This window comes from Falco naumanni, chromosome 6, assembly GCF_017639655.2.
Source record: "Falco naumanni isolate bFalNau1 chromosome 6, bFalNau1.pat, whole genome shotgun sequence".
In the NCBI taxonomy this organism is placed as follows: Eukaryota; Metazoa; Chordata; class Aves; order Falconiformes; family Falconidae; genus Falco; species Falco naumanni.
In genome coordinates this window covers 86,821,917-86,847,079 of record NC_054059.1, presented here as the reverse complement: position 1 = coordinate 86,847,079, position 25,163 = coordinate 86,821,917, and the positions used below count along the sequence as shown (strand labels likewise).

The 25,163-nt window shown below is 40.9% G+C and overlaps 1 protein-coding gene across 2 annotated transcripts in view; it reads left to right on the top strand.

Moving 5' to 3' along the window:
* Positions 1-25,163, top strand: part of SMYD3 (SET and MYND domain containing 3) — a 418,391-nt gene that overhangs the window by 366,584 nt on the left and 26,644 nt on the right. For both annotated transcript variants that reach the window (XM_040599061.1, XM_040599062.1), the window contains one exon: positions 2,507-2,681. In XM_040599061.1, the coding sequence (XP_040454995.1) occupies positions 2,507-2,681 (175 nt within the window). The remainder of the gene's footprint in view (positions 1-2,506; positions 2,682-25,163) is intronic.

Sequence of the window (25,163 nt, the reverse complement as noted above, 5' to 3'; positions counted from 1 at the left end):
CTAACTTTAATTTTCATATAGTTTCTAGTCTGCCTTAAGTCCCTCTGTAATCACTGGATTGAGAAAGACAATGCTGAAATACATCTTCAGGCATCCAGTTGTACTTCAGGGCCCGGGTTTTAACCTGAAAGTTAAGTTATAGATATGCAACATGCAGTTGCAATCATTTTTCTACCAAAAGAATGGAGCCCAAACACTGGTCCTATTTAACGTTCCTATTGCACCTCCTGAATTTTGCTAGTGGCTTTAATTAAGATGGCTGATTTAACTGATACTTAAAAATGAATCAAACACGTTGTAGTAAAAAGGTATCAGGGCTGCTTGAAAAAAAATAAGTCCTTGTTGTCTGTGCGGCTTTTGTTCTCAGGAGCGGGGCTATTTGGGATGTGTCATCTTTGCCACTGCACCGCACCGGTGCTAATTGGCATGCGGTGCTAAGCGCAGTACCTGACGAGGGAGCCTGGTATTTGTCTGCTTGCCAAGAACAAATAGAAAATCTTGCTTGCTGACTGAAGCACACCATCATTAGTTTCTGCAAATGTGTGTGTGTTGTTGGGTTGTTTTTTTTTTTAGCAAATTAACCAACAGTTCCTACAGTTGAGAAAGTTGGTGCCTTCCAAAATCTGAGTGACTGATGATAGCTGGTGCAGTGTTGTAATGCTAAAGCTGCAGTTAGAGAACCTGAAGCAATAGGTGTGAGTGAACTGTCTTAGGCCCAGATTGCAGTTTAGGCAGACAAACTGAGATGCTAAAGCCCAGTGCAAGGGGATTATGGTGGAGAAAGGGATTCCTCTGCATCTCAGGCCACACAGCAGTAGCAGAGCTCCTGGAGGAGCTAGCCTTCGGCAGATACAGGACAGCCATCTTCTCTTTAGTCCTGTTGCACTGATAGAGGGTTTTCTAATTTGCAATTTATATACCTGAAAATTGGGTCCCATCAGGTTTTGCAATATAGCACAGCTGCTGTTAGATGCTACTGAGGGAACAAAGCAGTATAATGAGAAATAAAAGCAGACAGGCTAATACTATGCATCAGCTAAAATGGTAATCTTTCAAGAATGTCAGTGCTTTGTACTTTCTACAAAAATTGTATCAAGTGGAAATAATATCCCTCATTCTTCTGTTTGTCTGTCCTTAATCAGTTGTAAAGAATACATGGATGTTTGCCAGAGATACAAAGGTTAAGGTGCAATTTTATAATAACACATTCCTTCCCTTATATGGGTCTTTCGATCCAAGGGCATGAGAGCAATTCACAAATAATTAGTTTAGCCTTGTAACAACCATGTTATAAATCCTGGCCCAGCCATGAGTGGTCACATACTTAAATTTAAGTATGTAAATATTCCCATGTTCAAGAAGGACTCGTTACTTCATCACAGGGTAATCATTGTACACTGAAATCCATTGCTGGAGTGGGGGGAATAGTATTTTCAGTTATGTCATGAAGATAACTGCTGAACTTCCTTGAGCTGATTGTGTGGAAAGGGCTGTGATGCAAACAATGCTATTACTTCTCATACTATAAGTCTATTTTGTTGTTATTATTATTATTATTTCATTTGTTCTTTCTGGTGTATATGGTATCTTTTTGGTGTTTAGACTGCTTGCATTCTGGGACTCCTATAAAGTCCCAGATGACAGTACTCACTTAAAATCTGGGAGTACTGGTATTCAGCTTAGGTGTGGTCAGAGCGAGAAGAATCTGCTCCACAGAGAAGTCAGATCAGTGTGGAATGTAATGAAAATGAGTGATTTGTGGTTAGGAATATCCAACTAAAGTGAATGCAGGGTCCAGCTTACTTTTCCTCTCTCCCAAACACACAAAATATCTTCTTGTAGCAATGGAGGTACAAATTTTCTTTACTGCCAGGATCCTTAAACCCAAACTGCAGTCAGATAGCAGAACTGCAATGCTTTTCGTCCTCATGCATGACACATGCAGCTGTACTTGAAAAAAATAAAACAATGCTCTTTACAACTGTTTCAAGGAGATAGAAGATTAATTCATTTCAAGAAAAGGTTCTAATTTCATGAGAATTCTAAACAAAATCTCAGGCAGCTTAAAAGTGTGTCTCATTGTTTTAATATATAAAAAATATATTTTTTCTTTTTTTAGCTGCTGAGGCATTTTGTTAAGACACTTTTCCATGGGTCCTTGCCCTTGGATGTAAGATTTGGAGGCGTATCTTAAGTAAGTAATAATGTTTCAGCAGCTAAATAAAAAGTATTTGAATTTTAGTTTGTATCCTTCCATTTTGTCATCTTTCTTTTACCCTTTGTTGCTGAAGTACTGCCTTCTTTAGAAATTGTTTTTCTAAATGTAAACGAAGCATAGTTACCTAAGCTACCACTCCTGAGTTCAAGTATGTTTTCAGGAATTGAGTCTGGAATGGTGGCAGCTTTTTTATCTTAATGCCCTGTAGCTCTTACTCCTTGATAACAACATTTAGAACTTGTATTTTTGTTTGATTAGAGATATTTCTTTAACTAAGGCTAATAACAGACTGGGAGCAGGTTCTGGCAAGATGCCAGAATCTCTTGAGCAGCAATGTGGGTCGTCTTCCAGACACAAATATTTATCAGCTGAAAATGCTTGACTGTGCCATGGATGCCTGTATTAACCTTGAATCCTGGGAAGAAGCTTTGTATTACGGCCACAGGACTCTGGAACCGTACAGGTAAGAGATGTAATTGGTTTAACTGTTTCCAAAGATGGGGGGGACAGGGGCTGTCTCATTAAAAGCAAAAATCGTTGTGTTTCCTCTAGCTGCTTCTTACTGGTTTTATTTGTTGCTGCAGATCTTGCCTCGCTTTCCAGGTTAATGGATGAGGTAGAATTCCCTTTCTGCTTCTGCAGTCAGACTGAGAGCAAATCAAATGATGAAAGGAACTGTAATAATCACCGAGTATTATTAGCCTCTCACGGTTCCCTGTGTCCAGATGCTGCCCTGTTCCGGATCAGAAGCTGACTTTCTGCTTCAGGTTCCATTGCGATGGGGGCTTCTGTATTTTATGCTGAGTTAGGTCGAGCTTGAAGGACAGGTAGCTGGTTGAAATAATGTATATTCTCTGTATATTCTATACATAGAGTTTACAGAAGGATCTGCTTTTTGCAAGAGTGGTTTTTTTATTCTAACTGGACTGAAAGAGCCCCTGGTCCTTATTTTGGGAAGAGGCTGAGCTGGTGGAACACTTGCTGTTCTTCTCTCCTGGACAGTACTTGTTGCTATGCAATGTGCTGGGAGTTTCCGAGTCTGATGGCCTGTTATCAATCAGGAAGGATGCTCTAGGAGATCCTACTTTGTGTGGTAGGTCTTGAAGTTGATTGGAGCCTGGAGCTGTAATGTGACTTTGGTCATCTTGTGGAGAAAGGGTGGGTGCTGTCTGCTTTGGGCTGTGTTCTGAAAGTGCCAAGACTCAAAGGTTTGGGTTTGGGATATTTGCATTGTATTGTTTATAACTAAATGTAAACCTGCGCTGAATGTCCAGATCTAATGTCATGCACATGTGAATGTTCATTCTTTGTAAGGTATTTTTTAGAGCATCCATTCCTTCTCTGTTGGTTCTTCTACACCATGTGATGTTCCAGTTCACAGTGTGACATTAAGAAGTGTGAGGGGCATGCTAGTGCTGAATGGGATGTGCTGCTGTGAACACGAACATCTCAAGGTTTGCATGTCTTCCCTAATCAAACCAGGATGGCATCAGCATTCTGCATTTTGCCTGAGGAAATTTCATCTGGCAGCCTGTTTCTGAATAAAACCCTGGGCTTTACTTGAAAAACAACACAGCATTTCAGAGCTTTCACTATGAAGTGATTAGCGAGAAATCTGCATAGGCTGTGGTACTTCAGAGCTGTAGAAAAGCTCAGGGTTCATAATGACTATTGCTTATGAAGGAGGGCGTGAGTGCCTACAAATTCCACATTTCTTTGGAGTGAAATTCACGTCATGTGTGTCCCACTTAACCTTTCAAATGGGGCTGATGTCGTACTGCAGCAGTACATGCTTCCTGGCAGCCTGCTACCATGTGCCATGCTCCAGGTGAGCAGAGCAGTCTGCCTGCTTAAATATCCCCTTATTAAATACTAATACCCCCCTCCCAAACACACACTTGCTTTTCATTTTATAACTTGTTAACTCAGTTCTTCACAACTGAAAACAGGATTTTTTTGCATACACTTTTGAGAGCAGGGATTACAGTAAGACCAAGTACAATTTTACCAGATAATTCAATAAAGCTTTCTCGGTGTTGCTTACTGAAGTGTACTGTAGTTTTCAAGCTGTTTAACGCAGGAGTTTGGAGATGAAGGAAAGGGTCCAACTGTGCATCCAATTAGTATCTCTTAAGGAATACTATTTACATAAGATATTTGACCTTTTTTTCCACCTTGAAGAGCTTTTCCTTGTTCTCTCCTCATCCAAAAGCATTATTTAAGAGAGATTTTCAGTTGTTGTTTTTTGGGTTTTTTTTCTTTATACCTTCAAGTCACCACTGCAAGCTTTGGCACACCTGAAACAAAATCCTCAGTTTCTCATTACAGCAAATTGTGCCCTGAGCAGCGGGAGAGCAAATCCTAGGAAATCTTTTGGGATGCATTGAATTTCTCCTGTTGAATCAATCTACTGCTTGGCTGCTCCTGCAGTTCCATTATAGCTATCTATTTTCCTTTCCTCAGCTCTGGAAAAAGTATTCATACAGCTCTCTACAGGGAATCACATGAGAATTCAAGCAGTCCATATGAATAGGAAATCATTGTTACAACTTTAAAGGCTCTGGAGATTTGGTCGAAAACAATTTTAATTTCAGGTAATGTGTTTATTGTGCATTTTCCATTTCTTTAGCAGCAGGATTAATTTTCACTGCTGTGTGACACTTTGTGTCGTAACGTATACTTTCATTATGACGGTTGCTGGCTTTCTCAGAACCATCCACTTCGTGTAACTGGCAGAGACAGATGCTTAAACTACATAAAACTGATCTGTCATACTGAATACCAACCTCTGCGTTTTAGGTAGTGACAATAACCTGGAAGGAACATTGTTTAGGACCTTTCAAATATTTTTTAGACCTTCCAAAAAATAGGGAGATGGCAGCTGTCGAGATGAAAAGCTGCCTTCTCCTTTTGTGCTGAACCACAACTGTCCGTTATTTGGTAAAACCTGCAACATGTACTTTCACCGAATATCCTAAGCCAAAATGTACCTACCCGGCTTTTGTTGTAATTGTCGCAGTAATTGCCTGTCTGTCCAAGAGCCTTAACAAAAGTTAAGACATTTGCCTAAGTGAAAGTTGCCCCACGTCACAGTCAGCCCTCAGCAGCTTGCAAAAATAAACTTCCTTTCAAAAATCCTCATGAGCCTTAACCACAGAATAACAGAATATCAGCAAGAGGTGTTACATGGGGTTGTCATGGCTCAGTTAGCACATTCACACTTGGGGCTGACTGCTGCTCCTGCAGGATCAGGTTCAGAGATGCTGAGTAAGGCAGGCTTCCTTTGGGTTACCTCTGAGGAGGGACCCCAGCATTTAGCCCTTCGGCTGCAGAGAAAGGAGAGATGTTCTGGGGATTGGATTTGGGGTATTTTCCCCCCTTGTCTCAAGTATTCATGCTTACACAGCAGACTAAGAGTGGAAGTATGCTTCCATTATAAAACTCTGCTAGATGTCCTCAGCTACTGCAACAAGAGTAATAAGAGGAAAAGAAGTAGCTAAGTGACACCATGTACCTACTGAATTTAGGGAGCAGGGGGACTGGGTAAAGCCGTGTCGCCTCCTGTGGCATTGGGTCTGGTGAGATTCTGATATGGCGAGAACAAGCATGTTCCTCTGTTTCTGTTCTGCACTGCTCATAATCTCCTGCTGGACTTAAAGCTAATATATAAGTCCCACTGATTTTCTGATGGGCTGTTTTAATTAACAACCCTCCATCTCCAGTGCTGCAGTATTAGGTGTTAGTGGAGGGCTCCAACGTTAACAAGAGGAAATTCCTTCATTTCATCCCACACAGGAGCGTGGGGCAGAAGCGCTGTGCTGTCTCCCCAGCAGCCTTGCACATCCTTCTGTTGTTGCCCTCCCTCCGCTGAGTCAGCACTGGTACAGGGCTTGTGCTGATGTGGCTGTTCTGGTCTGGAGTGGGAGGAAGCTGGTTAGGTGCTAGCATCCCATGTTCGTGTTAGACAGGAATCATTTGTCTGCTCTTCTCACTCCTGTTCTCTAACCCTGCGAGTGGTGTTTTGCAGTATCCCATTACTTCACCTTTCCTCAGTGACTGAAGTCTTTTAGGGAAGAGGGAAAACAATCCCAGCCAACGCAACTTTGGATTGTTGTGCGAAGGGCTGGGCTTAATAAGCATGGCTGGGGTGTGCTTCTTGTTGAGTGTTTTCTGAGAACGTAGTTGAATTTTCATTGTGCGAACAAAATGTCAGCCAGGATTTTTGTTTGTTTAGAATTCTAATTCAATAGATAGGATGGACTGTAGTTTTCTAAGTATGCGCACTTCAATTGAAAGGCAGATGAAAAATTGATGGTTGCTATAGTATCTTTTCCGTGAGTCGTGATCTTGTAAAAAAGCCAAAAATATCTGTTAGAACCCAATATTCTTGGAAGAGCCTCTTAACCTATTTTCTTTTGTTCAAAAAGGCTCTCCAATAGAGTCAGGTTTTGTTTTGGTCTGATTTTTCCCCCCTTTCCACTGTGTTTTACCAAAAAATCCTGCTTTTACAGGTGCGTGTTTTGTAACACAATATATGCAATGACTGGAAATAAATTAGGTGTTGTTTTTGTTCTTTTTCTTTAGCTATGATCAACTGTCTATGGTTCTTTACTGAGTTCAGCTGACTCCTGAATACTAACTAATTCTGAGGCACTTTGAAAACTCCAGAGTGGTCTGCAGTGAGGAACAGGACCACTGGGGGATGCTGGTGCTTCAGGGTTAAAGTGTGGCTGCAGCGCCAGTCGGCATGGGGGAGGTCGCCCGGAGGCTTGTGTGAGGCTGGCGGGTTTCGGAACCTACGGCTAGTAGTAATTCAGTGACCGAAGTTCAGTGTCTTAATCATAAAACATGAGTAGTAAACATAAATCTTACCTCTGGGATTACCTGAGAGTGAGGCAAAAATGTGGAGAAAGCAATTCAAAGAAAGAACGGAACAAAGAACAGAAAGGAGAAAACCTGCCTTGCTGACTTTTCGGGGGGTTTAGGAAACGGCCACAGGCATTTATCTCTAAAGTTTAGAGCAAAACGTGAGGAAAGAAGAGAAAAAGAAATCTTACCGAAGAACTGTGAAAAAAATTAAAAAGTGCATCTTGTGGGAAAATCTGAATAGCTGGGGTATCATTTCTTCCCATTGTCTAAACCAAAAGGTGTGAATTAACTTGTAGTTATTTTATATACAATATATATATAAATGATATATATATATTATTTAAGTAATATCATTATAAAAATATATTTTTTCATTCCTGAATGGTGCCATTGATTTGTCATCTAGAGATGGTAAGACAGTGGTCCCAAGTAAACCTCAGAGGTTTGTCGAAGGAAGGATGAGGTACGTTTGCTCCAAGAGTAGTTGTGTCTGTGGGCATGAGCAAGGCTGGAGCATCACGGCTCTTCGGAGCCTCCAGGAGCTGTTGCTGTAAGCCGAGTGAGGAGCTGCTTGGCACACCTTCAGCAGAGGGATGAGAGCTTGGTAGTGACAGACTGCTACAGCAGGTAGAAACGGTGGTGAGCACCAAGACCACCTCTCTACTGTCCTCCCAGGTTGTTGGTAGCAGCTCAGTCTTCACTGGTTCTGTTTGGTCACATGAAATTAGCTGACACTATTAGCATAAATCAGCGGAGGCCAGACCATCCTTAGCAACCACTGCTCATGAAGCAGTTAGAAATCCTTATGAGAGACTGTTGATGTTAGAAGTTATATTTATAGCCTAGCAAAAACATTCTTCAGTTGACCATGTGTAAGTCAGACCTTCTCATGCGCTGTACCCTGTATGGTTGTGTTATACAGCTTCTTAAAAAACTGGGATATATATGAACATTTGTAGCATATGTATGATAATTGTCTCCCTACTTTACCCCCACTTTATCTCACCTCTCCTTTATGTGAGATAACACAGGGCTTGCAGTAAAACTTTTTGCTGGATAATATTTGTTATTTTTATATATGTAACACAATATTTGTTATTTTAATCAGAAGTTTGCATTCTGGAGAAGTTCAGACATCTCTTGTGCAGATCTGAAAGTACAAAAATATACATCACAAAACCGTGAAAACTGTAAACTCCACTTGGTTCTTTTTTTGTTGGCCCTTTGGGAGGGAAAACCCAGTATAAATTGGAGAGTGTATTGTCTGTGCTTAATGGTAGGCAATTCTTCGAGAAGACAGATGTTTGTAGCAACATTTGCACAATTTCTGGCTCCAGTGTACCTATTTTATAGATAAACAGGGAGCATGCTTGTCCCTGGCCTGATATCTTTAGGAATCCCTTAAAGCACTTCAGCAGCCCACTCCTTCCTACTTCCTCCCCTGCAGACCCCTCCAATCCCAACAGCCTTTTCAAAAAATGAAAAAGCAATGTTTTCTGCCTGAAGTCTGGTGCCTGTGTTATCTGTGTCCTGATCAATCCATTTCCCACATAGGAAATAGATTTTCTGCTTTGCTGCTTGCTTGCTACGTTTGCATAGCACCGGCGCCTTCAATTCTGTGATTCTTCTCTAGTTGGTTTTTTTGTATCCTTCCATTACAACAAGGTGTTGAGCCCCAAATTGATACTTAGCTGCGTAATCCTCGGTGATTTCTGAGAGCTCACACCACCATCAGTGTCCCACCATCGACCTTTCTTCATTTTCACATATTGTGCACGTGGATAAAATGTCTCGCTGTCCTCCCCAGTCATGCCAGCTGTTTTTCAGGCATAAATTTGCTGTCTCTAGCTTGTCCTATACACTCTGTCACTCCTGAGTGGAAGTTCAGCAACATCAGTGTTAATTTGCAGTACCTCATTCGGTATATACCACATTTCTTAGGTAGGCTAAGCCTTTTAAAAATAGCTTCATTGCTGCAAGATTTTCCTGACAGTGTTCACCCAGTAGCTCTGTATTTGTATACTGGTGCTTACTAGCTTTAGTTCTAGTTTCTAGTTTCACCTTTTGCTTATGCCAAGAGCTATTTGAATCTCAGTTTTACAGGCAGTGATCTCCTAGTGATGTTAGTGAACTACATGCCCAAGTTTCCAGCGTTTCTTTTTTCTCTGACCCAACTACAAGTGCCAGTTTCTCCCCCCGTCACATGGCATCGCCAAGGCGTTCTGAGACCCTTCTTGAAAGGGCTGGGTTCTCTGGCAACGATCACTTGATCTCCAGAGATCGGGGGGGGCTTGCACTGTAGGATCTCTTTCAGATTAAGGTGTTAGACCATTCAGAGCTTCAAGCTTTGTCTAGAATAAGAATTTCAGTCCTAGTCTACCTTCCTGCCAGAACTGAAAGATTCAGGTAGTTGCTGGGTTTGGGTTTGTTTTCGGTTTGGTTTTTTGTTTGTTTGTTGGGGATTTTTGTGTGTGAGTTGGTGGGTTTTTTGGTTTGTTTTCTTTTTGGGGGGGGGATGGTGGTGGTGGTTTGTTGTTTTTTTTTGTGGATGTGTGTGTGTGTTTTTAATTAAGCAGAAATACTTTGTATCTTTGTATTGTAATCAGGAGATCTTTTTTTTGTTGGTGGTTTTTGTTTTTTTTTTTACACGTGTCCTTGCAATTTACAAAGTAAGGACTTACGCAGCCCTTACTGGAGCTCTTTTCATTAGCCTGTTTGCTATTATACACCAATTAAAGGACACACGTGACCAAAGTAGAAGTGAGTATTAAACATGTACTAAGCAAAACTAACCTACAAATGCATGAGTAGATATCATGGACCTGTGTGCTGTGAGAAAAACGCAGCATGGTTATTCAGCTGGAAGGATGACGAGAACAATTTTTGGGAATTCACAGTGTCTGGGTGAATTTTGTTAAGAAGGGGTGGGGGGAGTTGATGATCCTAAACAAAGGTTTGGTTAGAACCTGAGCTAAAATGGGATTGGGAAGTAATGTCAAGGGAACAATTAACAGTTAAAAATAGATACGTATGAAGCGTATGACGAGTTTTGGATTCCTTTGACAGTAACTAAGTATTGCTTTGAAAAAGCTATTTTAGAGGCAGAAGTCATGGTGAAAAGGGAGACAAAGGGGAGGAGAATCATTAAAAAAATAAAGATAAACTGAACAATGCTAGCTCTGATGAAAGAGAAGAAAAGAGAGGACATGCAGAAAATAGAGAAGTTGTAAGGAACAATGCATTCTCTGAGGGGAGAATTAGGAAGAGTCTGATTTTAGTCAGAAAATATCTATTTCTTTGTTTGAATAAATTGTCAATTTGAGTTGAGGAGGCAGAGAGCGGAGACTTGGCAGTACTTCTAAGAAGGAAATAAATTAAGAGTGCCTAGTGGTGGAGATGTGAACAGTGGTGAAAAAGAAAAATCACGATATTTAAGCAAGAAAATGGTCTAAGCAACCTTAGAGATAAAGGCTGAAAAGGATGAAAAAGCAACAAATTTTTTTCTATTGAAAAAGTGGAAAAGTTACTGAAAATTAAAAATACAGTTGGGAGGGAGGGAAAAGAAAAGGAGCAGCAGATAAGGAGAGCAAAGAAACTGAAGAACATAGAGTCTGTTTAAAGGGTGAATCAATGAGATTGGCCGGGGAGCATGAGTGATGGAAACACGGTGCTTTGCAGAGGGGTGTGAAGAACCAGAAAATTGAAGGAAGTATTGTCAAAGAAGAACTGTGCCAATGAATGACCAAATTCCTAGTGAGATGATCCATCCACCACAGAAACCAGAAAATGAAGGTCGGAGAGCTTCTGCAGCAAAATAGGTGATGCTGAGTAAACCTGAAATTTCACAGACTGATGTTGACAGGAAAGGAAGAGCAAAACCTGAACATGGAAGTGAGAGCAAAAGGTAAATTACTACAGCGAGCAAATCCTGGAGACCACACAGTTACTGGTGTTGTGGTAGACCACAAGCTCATCAGTTCTTTAATTTACCAGTGGTTGAGTGAAAGGACTAAGATGTAATGGAAGATCTTATTAAGAATGCATTACTCGGATGTCTCTGAAAAACAGAAATATCCTTATTTTCAGGTCCTGTGTTTACTGAGCTTGTGCATAATGCTGCATTGGTTAACGGGTCGATGCATACTCCTGTCCACCATATCAAATCTCTGTGAGCTGTATTTCTCTTGACCTGGTCAAGGTCTGTCAGGCAGTTTTCCTTAACCCCATAAAACAAGAAAATCCAGTCCTTCTCTACAGGGAACATTTGAAGGTATTGGAACTAGTTCTGTCTAAATTATCTAATCCTGGTATAAGAAACGACACCAATACATTAGGACAGCACTCTGCTTCATATAATTAGTAGTAGAATTGTGCCATAGGGGACTGCTCCAGGAAATGCTGAGAATTTTGACTGCTACACAAACACTAGTTGCACTAAATCCTAAATACAGTAGTTCCTGGCCTTCAGAAATGTAGGTAATGGCTAATCTTCTAATCTCCTTACTTCTCTGTACAACATCTCAATGTTGGTTTATGCAATTTAGAGTGAAAGGGTTGACGGTGTGATGTGACCCTATGCCCACCTGCAAAACCATCCTGCATATTTCAAAGGTGCTTCTTCCTTCCTTTCCACTCTCGTTTTCTACTAGAAAATTCTGTCTGCTGGTATCGAACACAGAGATGCCTGCTGATCTCCTGATAATCCAATTCCATGGTTAAGCAGGTGATTCAGTGCTTCTCTCCCATCTCCTTACCGCTCCCAGATGTCCTTCTCTTCCCGTGAGTACACTGGAACATCTTTTCTCAGTTCTCAGTTTGTCATTTCGTCATCAGGCAAGACACAGAAACCTGAATCGCCTTTAGTTATGTGACTTTGAAGATGAAAGTAAGAAGGAAGAAACAAGAAGCAAATGACTGTGGGTAGAGAGCTGAACAAAGATGATAACTGATTACAAATGTTGGAAGGCTAACAAAAGACAGGCTATAGCACTTCTAAGGAGAAAGCCTCTGAGGAAGTAGGTTGCCAAAAGGGCCAGGAAAGCTGACAGAAGTGAGAGCAAGATAAATATATCAGAGAGAAAAAAAAACCCCAACAACCAACCAACCAACCTTCAGAAAATGATGTAAGTCTCCTAATAAATAATAAAAAACAGGTATTCTACAAACAAAATAAAGTCATCTTGGAGGAATACTGAGGAGTGCAATGCACAGTAATAAACAACCAAAAAGCAATTATGAGAAGCCCAGAAATAGCAAAATTAGGGAGAAAAATACCTTTATTTTAACTTCTCCCCATCATCACAAAAGATAAGAAAGGAAGAGAGCAAATCAAACAGATACTGCCACAGTTGCAAATACTTTCCTAGAGGAAAATCAGCTTTCTCTAGCCATGCAGTGCACTCTTGGAAGATACGGTTGACGGGCTGCCAGAAGTGCAGATAAAGTTCTGGAATCAAAGTGTGTTCATTACAGCCACACCATGAATATATTTCCATATTAATTCAGGTATGTTGAATGATGCACACCGAGGATTTAACGTACTTTTAAGGCTGGCCAGCATTTCAGAAGTCTTCTGAAAACTGGCAAAAGTGACAGCCAACAAGTAGAAGCATTCTAAACCAGGTCTTTCTACTCCATTCATTATTGATGAAACAGAAAAGAAAGAGAAAAGAAAATCTTTTCATGCAATAGTGTGTTTGGCAGAATTTGAAAAATGGAATTAGATCCTACATGGCTACAAAACAAAAGCCTCAGTATATACAGTCATAAAAAGGAAAAACACGTAAGAGATTAATTTTCTTGTCATATGGGGAATTTGCAAGATTTACCACAGCATTTTGTGGAGAACTTTGCTTTAGACAGTGGCACAAAATACATGTTTTAAAAATGTTTATGCAAATATGCCTGGAGATCTTGCTTGGGAAGAATGGGTAATTGCTGCATGTTGTACTGTTTGAGGTGTTCTGAAACACAGGCATTGCGTCCTATGGAACATAGTGTCACTTCTTAAATCCTAGGAAAAAATCACACAAAGTAATTTATGACCAAGGGAATGTCCTACAAGTTAGTTGGTTTCATGACAATAACTAGATAGGTATTTGTCTCAGTACAGCACCAGCGTAAGGCCTTTTAGTTTTAAGAGATTTCAAAATGTGTAACCAAGTTGGGTAATATTACCCCTACTAATTCAACATCTCAGAATTTGGAGATGAAAAGCAGGTTTACGTGCTTGCAATAAGATAACATCCTGAATGCAGACTCAAGCTTTATCTGTTGCTACCCATCTGGATTCAGTTCATCTGTGTATTGTCTCGCTGGCATGTTTGCAGCACAGGGGAGCTCAACCAATGCTGGGTATTTATCAACAGATGCTATCAAATTATGCAAGTTTGCTTGTGCTGGTAGAGAGAAAGAAAGAGAGGAAAAGGTGGGGGGAAAGGTCTTTTTCATGTAACAGAGCATCAACATTAAGCTGTGATGCAAATAGAATTATATTGGTTTTCACTAAAATTGTTAATCTTATTAAGTGCTCCATGCTTTCACCCCCCTGCCTTGCTCTGAGAGCAGCATTGTCCCAGGGAAGTACTCCTGTCTTCTGATACCTTGAGGAGAACAAGAAAGTTCTGGTTCTACCCGCTGGGGCGTTGAATTGTGTCCATGGATGCACAACCGACTCCAGATATTGCAGTGGGGGAACATGATTTTTCCCTTCCCTTTTGCAGGGGCGAGGACTGTCACTGTGCCTACACCTTTGCATTTAGCAAATATCAGGGACAGAGCGTTTACTGCATCCAGTGACCCTCATAAAAACCCACAGAGAGTTCTCCTCAGACCCTGCTACGTTAAGCAAGGGAAACGTGACTACAAATTTACTGATAAATGAAAAGGACACAGCTCCATAGAAATTAGTGGTGGTTTGTGCATCCTGATTTCACTGAAGGTCTCAGCAATGTGCAATTCAGTAGCAAAAGGCTGTCACTGTTCATGATAAAGTTGTGGTATATACAACTGGGGGGGTCAGTCTGCTTCTATAAAATCTGTTTCAAAGGTCAGAACTAGGCAAATATATACCAGGTTGAACGTGGAAGAAAATTTACTTACCATTTCTCTGATACTCACCCTAAACCACTATCCCTTCCTTTTGGTGCCCTATATTTAAACATAAGGCAAGGTGACGTTCTTGGCTGCTCTGAACTAGCCAAGCTTCTTTTACATCAGGTAAGGATGTAAAGGATTCTCCATGAAACTCTACCTTTCCCACAGGCACAAATGCAGATATTCATGGTGTATATTCAGGTTTTGTATATATTCATACCAGTTTCTCTTGCTGTTACTGCTTCCTAGGTAAATCCACAATTAACTGGATTGCTGATGTCTTTAGCGAGCTGGGTTGTATTTTACTTGAGTTTTGTTGCTGTTGCTTTTTATATTTGCCTGTTATTTCCTGTCTTTGCAGCCATTTTATCAAGATCTGTTTGTAATGGTTTCAAGCAAATACATGCATGCTTAAGCCATGCAAGTTGCATTCCAGCAAACAGTGCAATCCTTTGGCCATTTCGGCACACTCCTCAGGTGGCTCATCCCCAACCCCCAGGGCTATCCTTCTGCTTGCTTTTGTTCAACTGAGGTTGACAAAACCTATTTGATTTCCAGGGTCTTTGGCAGGGCTAGTGACAACAATGACATATATAGAGGTACCTTAGCCTGTTCCTGAAACAAAGTTAGTGTGGTGTGTTCAATGCAATAACACTACCCCATCTTGTGATTAAGTGCTTTGTGAGTTCCATTTCCTTATAAGAACATGTGTAAGAACCCAAGAATGTATGCCACAAGTGAACTAAGCATTAATCTGTCAGCAGCTTAAGTGTGTTTGGGATAGTGCAATGGAAATATGCAGTATAGTGACACAGTGTTTGTTCTCTGGGAAGCACTTAAGAGCAGATGGAACCTGTAAAATAGACTGATTCATGAAAGCGTGCAGCTTCTATCAGATTTGTTGGATGCTTCCTTGTTTTAACCTAAATAAACAAAGGCCTGGATTTTCAGTAAGGTGCCAGTAGCTACAGGTGCAGAACCCAACATCAGTAGGTGCACAGAAACTCATCAGGAAGGGGCTTGACTTTAAAGGTGTGCTCCTCTCCTAAAATAATGAGGTGAGTAAAAAGTACAGTATCATTGTGGATATTACCTAAGGAGCTGGAGAAAGAAAAGTGAAGTATACTGTGACAACATAAAGAATAAGATGTTGGAATCTCATTACAATACAATGAAAAATTAAGTCCGTAGCAGGCATGTCTTAAAAGTATAGTTTAATTCAATAGCATCTATAAAAATGAGGTAGAATTTTATGGAAATGGCATACAATTCTGTAACATTCGATAGAAAAATGTTAAGCATCCTACAGATCTGTTGCAGCATACTGTAAATCCCTGCAGACAATGGATAGAGTTGCAAGCTGAATTCTGCTAGGGTATGTACATAGTGTAAGGGAGACGTCACATCTGTATCCTGAATGGTGACTTTCTGAGCTCCACCACTCGCTAATCTGAAGAAACAATAAACCCCATATCAAGATCTGGAAGACCCTTACCATTTGTGCAGAGCTTCCCCACAGTCACTGCTTTGTGGATTTTGACTCGCACGCCATTGTAGCAGTGGCAATTCAGGTTTTGTGTTCCATAATTTACACCAAGTTGAACCTTGGGATAGAATTTGCAGACAGCCTACGCTGACGTTTATCCTATTGTTTTATACTGAACTAAATCAGCTTAACTGAATCAAAACAAGGACTAGGTTTTCAGAAGCATGGCGTGTTTTTTTTTCAGTTTTGGAAAGCAATCAAATCAATGCCTCTCCCAAAATAAAAAAAGAGGATGTGGATTTCTAACGACTTGCTTTCTGTGTAGCGCAGAATTTCTGTACCTGTAGCAGAGATCTTGTTTCAGCTGATTGTGAGAAATTTGCCTGGGGTGAGCAGAATAAGAAATAATATTAAAAATGTGTCTCTGGAAATATAATTCTACTCTTGTGAATTATGTGTGCTGTAGTCTCCAGTTAACTTTAAAACTACATTTTATGTGTTCTTCAGGGTATAGTATATAATACTGTATTGAGCTGGTTTGCATGTGCTGTTGGTAGGAGGACACATCCTTAGCCTGCTTTTGCAAAGCTCAATAAAAGTCGTACCTCTTCAAACCTAAGGGAATCCTGACTATGCAAAGTATGGCAAAAAAACCCCAGAGCAACCCCCTCCATTTTCCCCAGCAATCGTGTACCATGTTCTTTCTGCCCAGAGCACGAGAGAGCAGAATGGCCGGAGTCAGAAGCATGCTGAAAGAATGCCATGCATTGTCCCAGTGAGTCCTTGTTCTTGCAGCAATTGTTAAGAAATTAAAGACACTTTGGTGTCAATGAGGCTTCTATGATTGTGTCATCTGTGCCTTTGCTTGTTAGTGCTACCTAGCAACTTGCATGAGACGGAGATGGCAAGCGTACAAAGTTCCTACAAGTTTATAGGAAATAAGAGGTCACATACAGAGTGCCTAGAAAGGGAAGGAGTTTAAGCTCATGTTCAAATATATTAATAGACACCAAAATGTACCCATAGCAAAAAAGGAGGTTTTAATGTCCTGGTGGTGAGGAACAAGCTTCACACCTATCTTACTGTGGTAGCGTAAACCAGCCACAAGGAGTTTGGTAAATTTGGGCGCTCCCACAACCAGCTGAACTCTTACTCCGCGGCTCACCTCGGTGGCACAGCTACGGGCAGAACCTCGGCCATCTCTCGCCCCCGTTGGGGAAAGGGAAAAGCTACAAAGAAGGTGAAAGAGAGCCATAAATAGCAGCCAATATATTTGCTTATTCAGGGCCTGTATTTCTCTTAGAAATAATGTCATCAGAGCTCAGCATCTGCATTTTGCAGATGTGGTACTCTGTGATGTCACTTCTCAATGAATGCTTTAGATTAACAGAATGTACACTGCATCAGTGCAATTATGTATGATACAAAAATGTATCAATGGAAACATTTGGTTTCCTTACTGCTTTTTCTGCTACAGAATTGTTGAAATACTTTATCTAAATTATTTTGTTTTATAGCTAATGTACGGAGCAAAAAAATTACCATGGTAAAGATGGGGTGAAATTTTTAAAAATAACGAAAACCTTGAGTCCTGTGTGCAACTTCAATGTTCCTTGAACATTATGTGGGAGCAAAAGGCATTGCATACACAGCAGTTCTCACTACACTGCCTGAGCGAAGCTGAGAGAGTTTTTCAAGTCTCCATTCTTTTATATATCAAAGTAAACACCATCTTTTGTTAATGTGTTTGGAAAAAATTCAAACCTATCAGGTGGAATACTTGGCACTATTGTAGTTATGAGTGAAATTCCCTTGGCTTTGTTCGGGCTAGAGTTTCATCTCTTGTGCTGGTTGTGGATCCCTCGGCTGTGGAGGGCTTGTGGGTGAGCCCTATGTAGGTGTCCCCAGACCTTCAGAGCTGTCGAGCCTCGCACGCCGGGTGGGAAACTTGCTCTTCTGACCTCTCCCTTGCACTCCCCAACCCGTGGTGCAGTGGCTGCTGCTTGTCTCCATCTCCGTGCCTGTTGCATCTGCAATGAGGGTCCCTGGGAAAAGTCAGCTGGAAGAATTTATTGCTAGATGATTCATTATCCGGGAGCAATGCAGTGACATCCTTCTCTCTCCCCTGCCTGGGAGTACAGTCAGTCACACGCACGTACAATTGTCATCCAGCGTGTGCATCCCGTAGTGTGTTTCTTTTCCTCAGTTCTGTAGGGGCAAATACACTTTCATGAATTCAAGACCTGATTCTCTTTCATGTACATCATTTTTAAATTGGCAAACATCTCTGAAAGTAAGAAAGCTGCACTGGTGACTGTTCACTGTAGTAGTTTTTGTTACGATATGTAGACAGATGTTTCTGAGTTCCATAAAGCATCACCTGCTCTTTAATTTTAGTGCAGACACATTTTGCAATTTTACTTTATTCTCAATTGGTGAAGATACCTGCTTTTCATGGTCTGGTGGAGATTACAAATTATTTTATCATGTAACCCAGACAAAGCAGTGATTTGGAAAGCAAAGAAGATTTTGTGAGGCATCAATGGAATGCTCTTCTCTGTGTAATGCACCCTCTTCTACTAAGCAAAAGGTTTTTGAATAATGCAAAAAACCCCCACCATTATCAAGTCTTTTTTCTTGAATTATCACTCTTTAACTTAACGTCAGTGAAGAAAATTACTGAATGAGAGTTCAGGGAAATGGAAAGGGAAAGTCTGATTAATAATTTTGAAACTGTCTGACTACATTACTTTCTGTGTCTTGGAGAGCATACTGTGCACTGTAGGAATTTGTCATAAATGATGGTCTTTTTTGAATGGCAGTCCTTAATAAGCTGATATTTATGTACTCTAACATTTCTTAGAAACCTTTTTTACGTGGAGATTATGTGGGGCCAAAAACATAGGATGGGCTGGAAAGGACCTTAAAGACCATCTAGCTCCAACCCCCCGCCATGGGCAGGGACACCTGCCACTAGACCAGGTTGCTCCCAGCCCCGTCCAGCCTGGCCTTGGACACTGCCAGGGATGGGGCATCCACAGCTGCTCTGGGCAGCCTGTGCCAGTGCTTCACCACCCTCATAGTGAAGAGTTTCTTCCTAATATCTAATCTAAATCCTCTTTTTCAGCTTAAAACCATTCCCGCTTGTCCTAGCAGTGTGCCCTGGTAAGAAGCCCCTCTCCAGCTTTGTTGTATGTCCCTTTAGGTACTGGAAGGCTGCTGTAAGGCTGCAGTAATACACATTTGAAGATTGTGTATCCAATTTTGTGAAGATTGATACCTGCATGACTGTTGCCCTCTTATCCCCTTTCACAGCTTTTGGTTTTCAGTGATTTCAGTACAGCGTGGTGGATCAGAGGGACCAGAGGTAATGATGCTATCGAACTTGAAGTGATAGAAAAATGAAGTTGGTGTGTAGTGTAAGTCTAAATAGTTATTGAGAATGAATCCAGCCACTGACTGATGCTGGCATGATATTTGATATTGAAGGTGCTGGAGATGCCTCATCACAGTCTGAAGGAGCAAGCCCTTTTTGTACTGCTTTGTTTTTAATAGCTGCTGCCATTGTTCCTTGTCTAGTGTGAAAATATCCCCAATTTTGTACATGATCTGCCTTCTGTGTCACTGCATGTTGCCCTGTTTCATCCCTGACACCATCCTATGCGTGCCCTTTGGCCAAGCTATCATGACCTTTAACTTTTTGCTGATACAGATCATAGCAGCGACCAGAGTCCAGTGATATTTATGTAAGATACATCCAGCCCTCTGTGTCTAGTAAGACTACCTTATTTAAAAAAAAAAAAATATTAAATAGACGCGCTTCATAGAATGTTATCTGGTTTATTCTCCTCCTGAAGGCAGCTTGCTAACAACAGTCGCTCAGGAGATCTGTTTTTCTTCTTTGCATTTAAATGTTTGCCTTTTGTAAGCCACAGATTTCCCTGAAGTGCTATCCCTAAATGTACAAGCATACAGACAAGTGGGCTGCAGACATGTGCAACGAGCATATTGGAAACCTGCGGTCTGTGGACTCGTCTATTCACAGGATTTCAGAGCTGATCTCAGTGTGTTCCTTGTAGCCTTTCACTGCTTGTTAACACCCAAGACCTTCATGGTACCCGTGAGGAACACCAGGGCAATTTCTGGCTGTAAGAAGCTCTGGGCAGCGACAGAGCTCAAAAGGAAAAATACGACAAGCAAGTTGTTCACTGGCCCCCAGAACTAAATGAGCTATTAGATTTTTATCTCTGATTGACTGGCTTTTTATGCTGATTGACTGAATGATAGCTACGCCACGGTGTTCATGCACTACTTATTACACATCAGAGAATTCACTAGAGAGGCAGCGTAATGGGTTTTATAGTGCACAAGCCCGAGTTTCCCATGAGTGGAGAATTTATAACACTTTTCCTGCATGCATTCCGTCATCTCTATCTCGAGGCGAGCTCACACTGTTCTTTACCGTGGGGAATGTAGTATTGGTATCTTTACCTTCTGTTATCTTGGTTTTTTTAGAGTGCTGAACCATCTTTGAGATTTCTGCTTCACTGCCAAATTTAGCTAAAATTGGCCAATGGATTTGGAATTTACTAAAGAAGAACTGGCAGACAGATGATGGCTCCATAAATCTTGTTATCAGGCTAAAAAAGGGATTCTTTTCCTGAGCTGTCACAGAAGTAGATAAAGCCAGCAGGTCAGGGAAGGACAGGCTGACAATAAGGTACAGTATGATCAGGACATCACTCCTGTCCAGCCTTAGACAGTCTGACTACTGGTGGGCATGAGTGGCATGTTACCGCTTCCCACATAATCTAGACATTATCCAGGACCTGTGATAAGGAACGGTTTTAGTGAGGGATTTGCTGAAAGCTAATGAAATAGTTTTATGGATGCTTATAGGAAGCTTCTTCCAGGTGTGAAGGGCAGCTTGAGAGAAAGTGTAGGGAAAAATGGGTGGGTGGGATGTTTCTCCTGTTAGTGTAACTGAGCAGTGACAATTGAACATCTCGGTTTGTTAGGTACCCTAGCACTGATTAGATAGCTTTAGCTAATCAAGTTTACTGGTTGCAATGCTGCATTGTCTTCTTTTTGCAAAGACACTTATGGCAGCTGCCACATCTCCAGGAGTCACTCTTTCCCACCTGGCACTGGGCGCTCATTTCCCTGTCTCATCTAACACCAAACGCTATCTACCTATTTCCCCATTTTCCTACCCATGCCAGGATACTTTCCCACCCCTGCCCACTTCGCTGCAGGCGTGTGTTTTCTTTACCAAATGCCCACCTTTTTCTCTTGGAAGGCAAGCTACAGATGACAAGCAGAAGCACAGGATTTTCCTTCCTGCCTCTGTGTTTACCCCCAAATACTATCTCCCCTTCCACTACCCGGACGGTGCCCCTGCTGCGAACAAAGGTCACCTTTGGATGCTTTCCCAACATTTAAAATGGAGTTATTTTAATCAAAGTGGGTCCCTTGCGTAAGCCAAACCAACCTCAAGGAATCCTGGGAATGGCTACATTAGGATATATGAGTGTCTTGCATTTTGTAGCTCCCAGTAACAATTTTTCAGCAGTTGAACACGTGCCAGTCCCACACAACATGACAACTCAGCCAGAGTTTACAGGCCTCTGTCACTGATATTAGAATTGGGTCTGAACAGAGCAAATGATGACAAAAGTGAAGAAAGTAATGAATAACAACTAATTTGTTTCCCAAAAATTCATTTCTCCTTTGCCTTCAGAACAGCCATGAGCATATTTGCAGTTTTCTCAGATTTATTTTTAGTGGAGTTTTTAAAATTAATGTATTTTAGAATATTTTAGAATATTTTACTTCGTGATTGTATTGTGAACCTTTAAAACCCAAAGCTCAGTTTTTATCCCTCAGGTAAAAATGCTTTCTCCCATACTAGCTGAGCATTAAGTCAGTTCCAGCCAAGTGCTGGTGTTAAAAAATGGAGATAATTCTGCTGCAAGTTTCTGCACAAGCACAAAGCCATCTTGGAATCCTTACTAATAGCTTAAATTATGGGAAACAAGCTTTAACTTTACAAATTCACACATATGACTGGAATATGCACGCTATGAATATTTATTTCAGTAGAATTCAAGTTGTCATTGACTGTGAAACAAAATCAGGGACCTGATCAATTCAGTTAAAATGCAGACAAGTATGTTCCACTTCGTAGCAAAGAACAGAATATTTTGTGCTGCTTCTAGCACGCTTCTGAAATGAGAAGGAAAAAAGAGCAATGTGTACGTTTCCAGATACTATTTAGATTGTCAAATACTTTAAATGTTTGCAAATGTATTTTTTTGTGTGACAGCAAATGAATTTCTGTGTATATATATATATATAAATGAAAATCTGTAGATTTTTTTTTATTTTTTTATTTTATTTTTTTTAGCCGTATGGTCTAGTTTACAGATGTAGTTTACCTCTCTTCTGTGTTCCCAACCCTGGTACTTCACACATTCTGAGTGGTTCCTGACTTCCATGAGCTACCTAAAATACTCCATCTAAGCAATTCATTCTGAAAAAAAAGCCAAGAAGATAGTACGGTGATGTGTTTGTGCTGGATCCAGCGGTACCAGTAGCAACAGTGATTAAAGTAAAAATCCAGCTGTTCAAATGTCTTAGTTAACCTGTGGGGGAGGTCAGGGCAGTAAACGAGCCTTTCCAGGTTGCAGAGCCTGGTACTAGACCTGAGAGAGTTGGTTTGATTCCCCAGTTGCACCCACTGCCACGCAAGGTTGCTGGCTCGGGTGTGTGTCATCAGCCTGGCTGCCAGAGAGGAGGGAACCAGCAAGTGGAGGTGCCAGGGTGGCCGTCACCCTGCGGAGCAGAGCTGGCAATGGCTGCTGGCTGCTCAGTAGAGAAAGCAGTGGGATGGAGAAAATGTTCCAGGAAGGAATAATTTGTTTTCATTCTGGGGTCGAAAGATCTGTGAACATTTGGTGTTAAAGGCAGTATGGATCTTCTAGGATCCCTTGGTTCAGATTCTTTTTGCTAACCTCAGGGAGGTGTTTCGGATCAGGTTCCTTCCTCTCCCACATTCTTCTTACACTCCTTACTGCTTCTTTGACTCCAACCTGTTTATTTTCCTTTGTTTGACTCCACTCTCTGTTCCTTGGTGAAGAATGAGTTGGGGTGTGTATATATGTGTGTGTGTGTGTATTTCTGTAATTTCTTCTTTATTCTCCATCACCTCATCAACTTGAGAGTACAAATGTGTATCATCACTGGTGGCCTCTCCTTTTACTACAGGAGATGGAAAACCAGTGCTCCTTCCAGTGTGGAAAAAGGATAAAGACCCTATAACTTGGCTTCTCTTTTCCCCAAGGAAGAGGTTGTTCTTGTCACACAAAGTCCTCCTTTCATAAACTGTCATTTCTCCAACCAAGTTAGAAGATCTTTTCCGTCTTCCAAGAAGTGAGGGGAGTCACCTCCAAACTGTCATTTCTCCAACCAAGTTAGAAGATCTTTTCCATCTTCCAAGAAGTGAGGGGAGTCACCTCCCCTGCTTAGCTGGTGCTGGAATGAGGAAACAATCAGCTCACTAAAGCTTGGCTGCTCCAACTCAAATGGATGCCTGAGCACCTTGGTACCTGGTTAGAGGGATGTGAAATTGCGAGGTCATCCAAACCCCATTAATTTCTGTGGGCTTTGGATGTGGTTGTCAGAAGGCAGACTTTTGCTATGGCCCAAGCATTCCACACCCAAAGCATCTGCAGGCTGGCATAAGCTAGAAGAGCGGTTTCAAGAAAGGCAGGTTTTTTTGAGAGTAGCTTTACCTTTGTTACCCTTCTCCAGCATTGCCTTCCCCAGGTTCATCTGCTGTCTGGACAAAAAGAAGAAAAAAAAAAAAAACCAAACCAAAAAATGAAAAAAGAAAAGCTGAGCACAGAAAGGGATTTCATATACTATAGCTGCTTAGTTTGTTAAATCAAATTTTGACCTATAGAGAGATCTCTCTAGATCATATAGAGTTTTCCCCTTTACTTAAATGGTGATGGACCGTTGGCACCCATGCTCCCACAGTGCAGTTGTGTCTGCCTGTGCTTTGGTGGGTGACGGAGGGTTTTCAAGAGTTTGTTATAAAGCTATTTTCTTTTCACCCCTTTCATCTATTTGTTGTGTATGCCCACATGACCTCCTGAAAATACAAATACACTTCTATTTGCAGAGCCCATTATCAGCCTCGTCTTTAGCCTCATGATAAAGGTCAAGTAGATTAGTTAGGGAGGCTCTTGCCTTTCTAAATCCACGTTGGTTATCTCCTTTTAGATAATTACTATCCATGTACTTCTCTAATGTGCCCCAGGGTATAGTTTCCATTCCTTGAATACTGCAAGGTTAAATTCATCTACTTTTGACACATTTCGCTGGGTTTCAGCTCTGCTAACTGATTTAATACCAGTGCTTTTGTGATTAGTCATCCCAGACAGGGGAAAGAGAGCAAGCACTCAGAAAGAATATTGTTCTCTGATGCAAACCCTCTAAGAAACACTTGTGCTACACCAGCTAATGTTCCTGACTTCTCATGTAACAGTTCTTCAGCTATCCATGCTCTAATCTCTTCCTCCAGCACCGTACTACCTATGCAAATTCATGCTGTTTATAGAAAACCTGTGGGAACAAAGTAGTGCAACAGTAAGAAAGCAATGACTAATATTAACTTCCCTGTAACTTCTAGTCAGACTTTAAAATGCCACTGATACATCAAGGCTTTCCACGTTCTTATTCTAAAAAAATAATATTCTTATATGAAGAAGCCCACATTTCACAATTAAAAAAATAAAACCATAGCAGATTTTTTGATTTTATACTCTGTCTTCATGATAATAAATGCAGGAGAAACGTGAGGGCTTTAAACATATATAAACATGCAAGATGCAGCTCAAAATTATTAGCTTCCAGTGAATGTTCCTTATCTACTGAATTGTCAAGCTGGATAACGATGCTTTAATAGGCGCATAGGTCCATAGTTAAGTGTGTGCTTTTTTTCTTGGTTTTCATGATTACTCTTCATCACAACAAGACATTTAAAATGCTGCGTAGGTTAATATGGCATAAGGAATATGGAGAAAATACGGTGTTCCTTTCAAGGTCTTTACTCTCCTCTGTAATTTGCTAATTAAAATACCTGGTTCTGCCTCATTTACACTTTCAGTGTAATATTGATTCCTGATGCGATAACAAAGTGGGAGCATTTTGATATTTCAGTTTTGACAGTACTGTATCTTTAGAGGCCAAATGTTCTCATGTGATGTATCTTTTCAGCAAAGCAGCAGTGAGGATTTATCACAGTGAGCAGCACTGGTTCTCCAGATAATCTGTATCACTATTTAACTCCTCCCTTAAGAAATAATAACAATAACAACAACAATAATAATAAAAAACATACAGTCCACATTACTGTGATTCATACAGATTTACCAAAGATAAAATTCCCTCATCCCCAGAGGGATATTTACATTTATAACTAATGTTCAT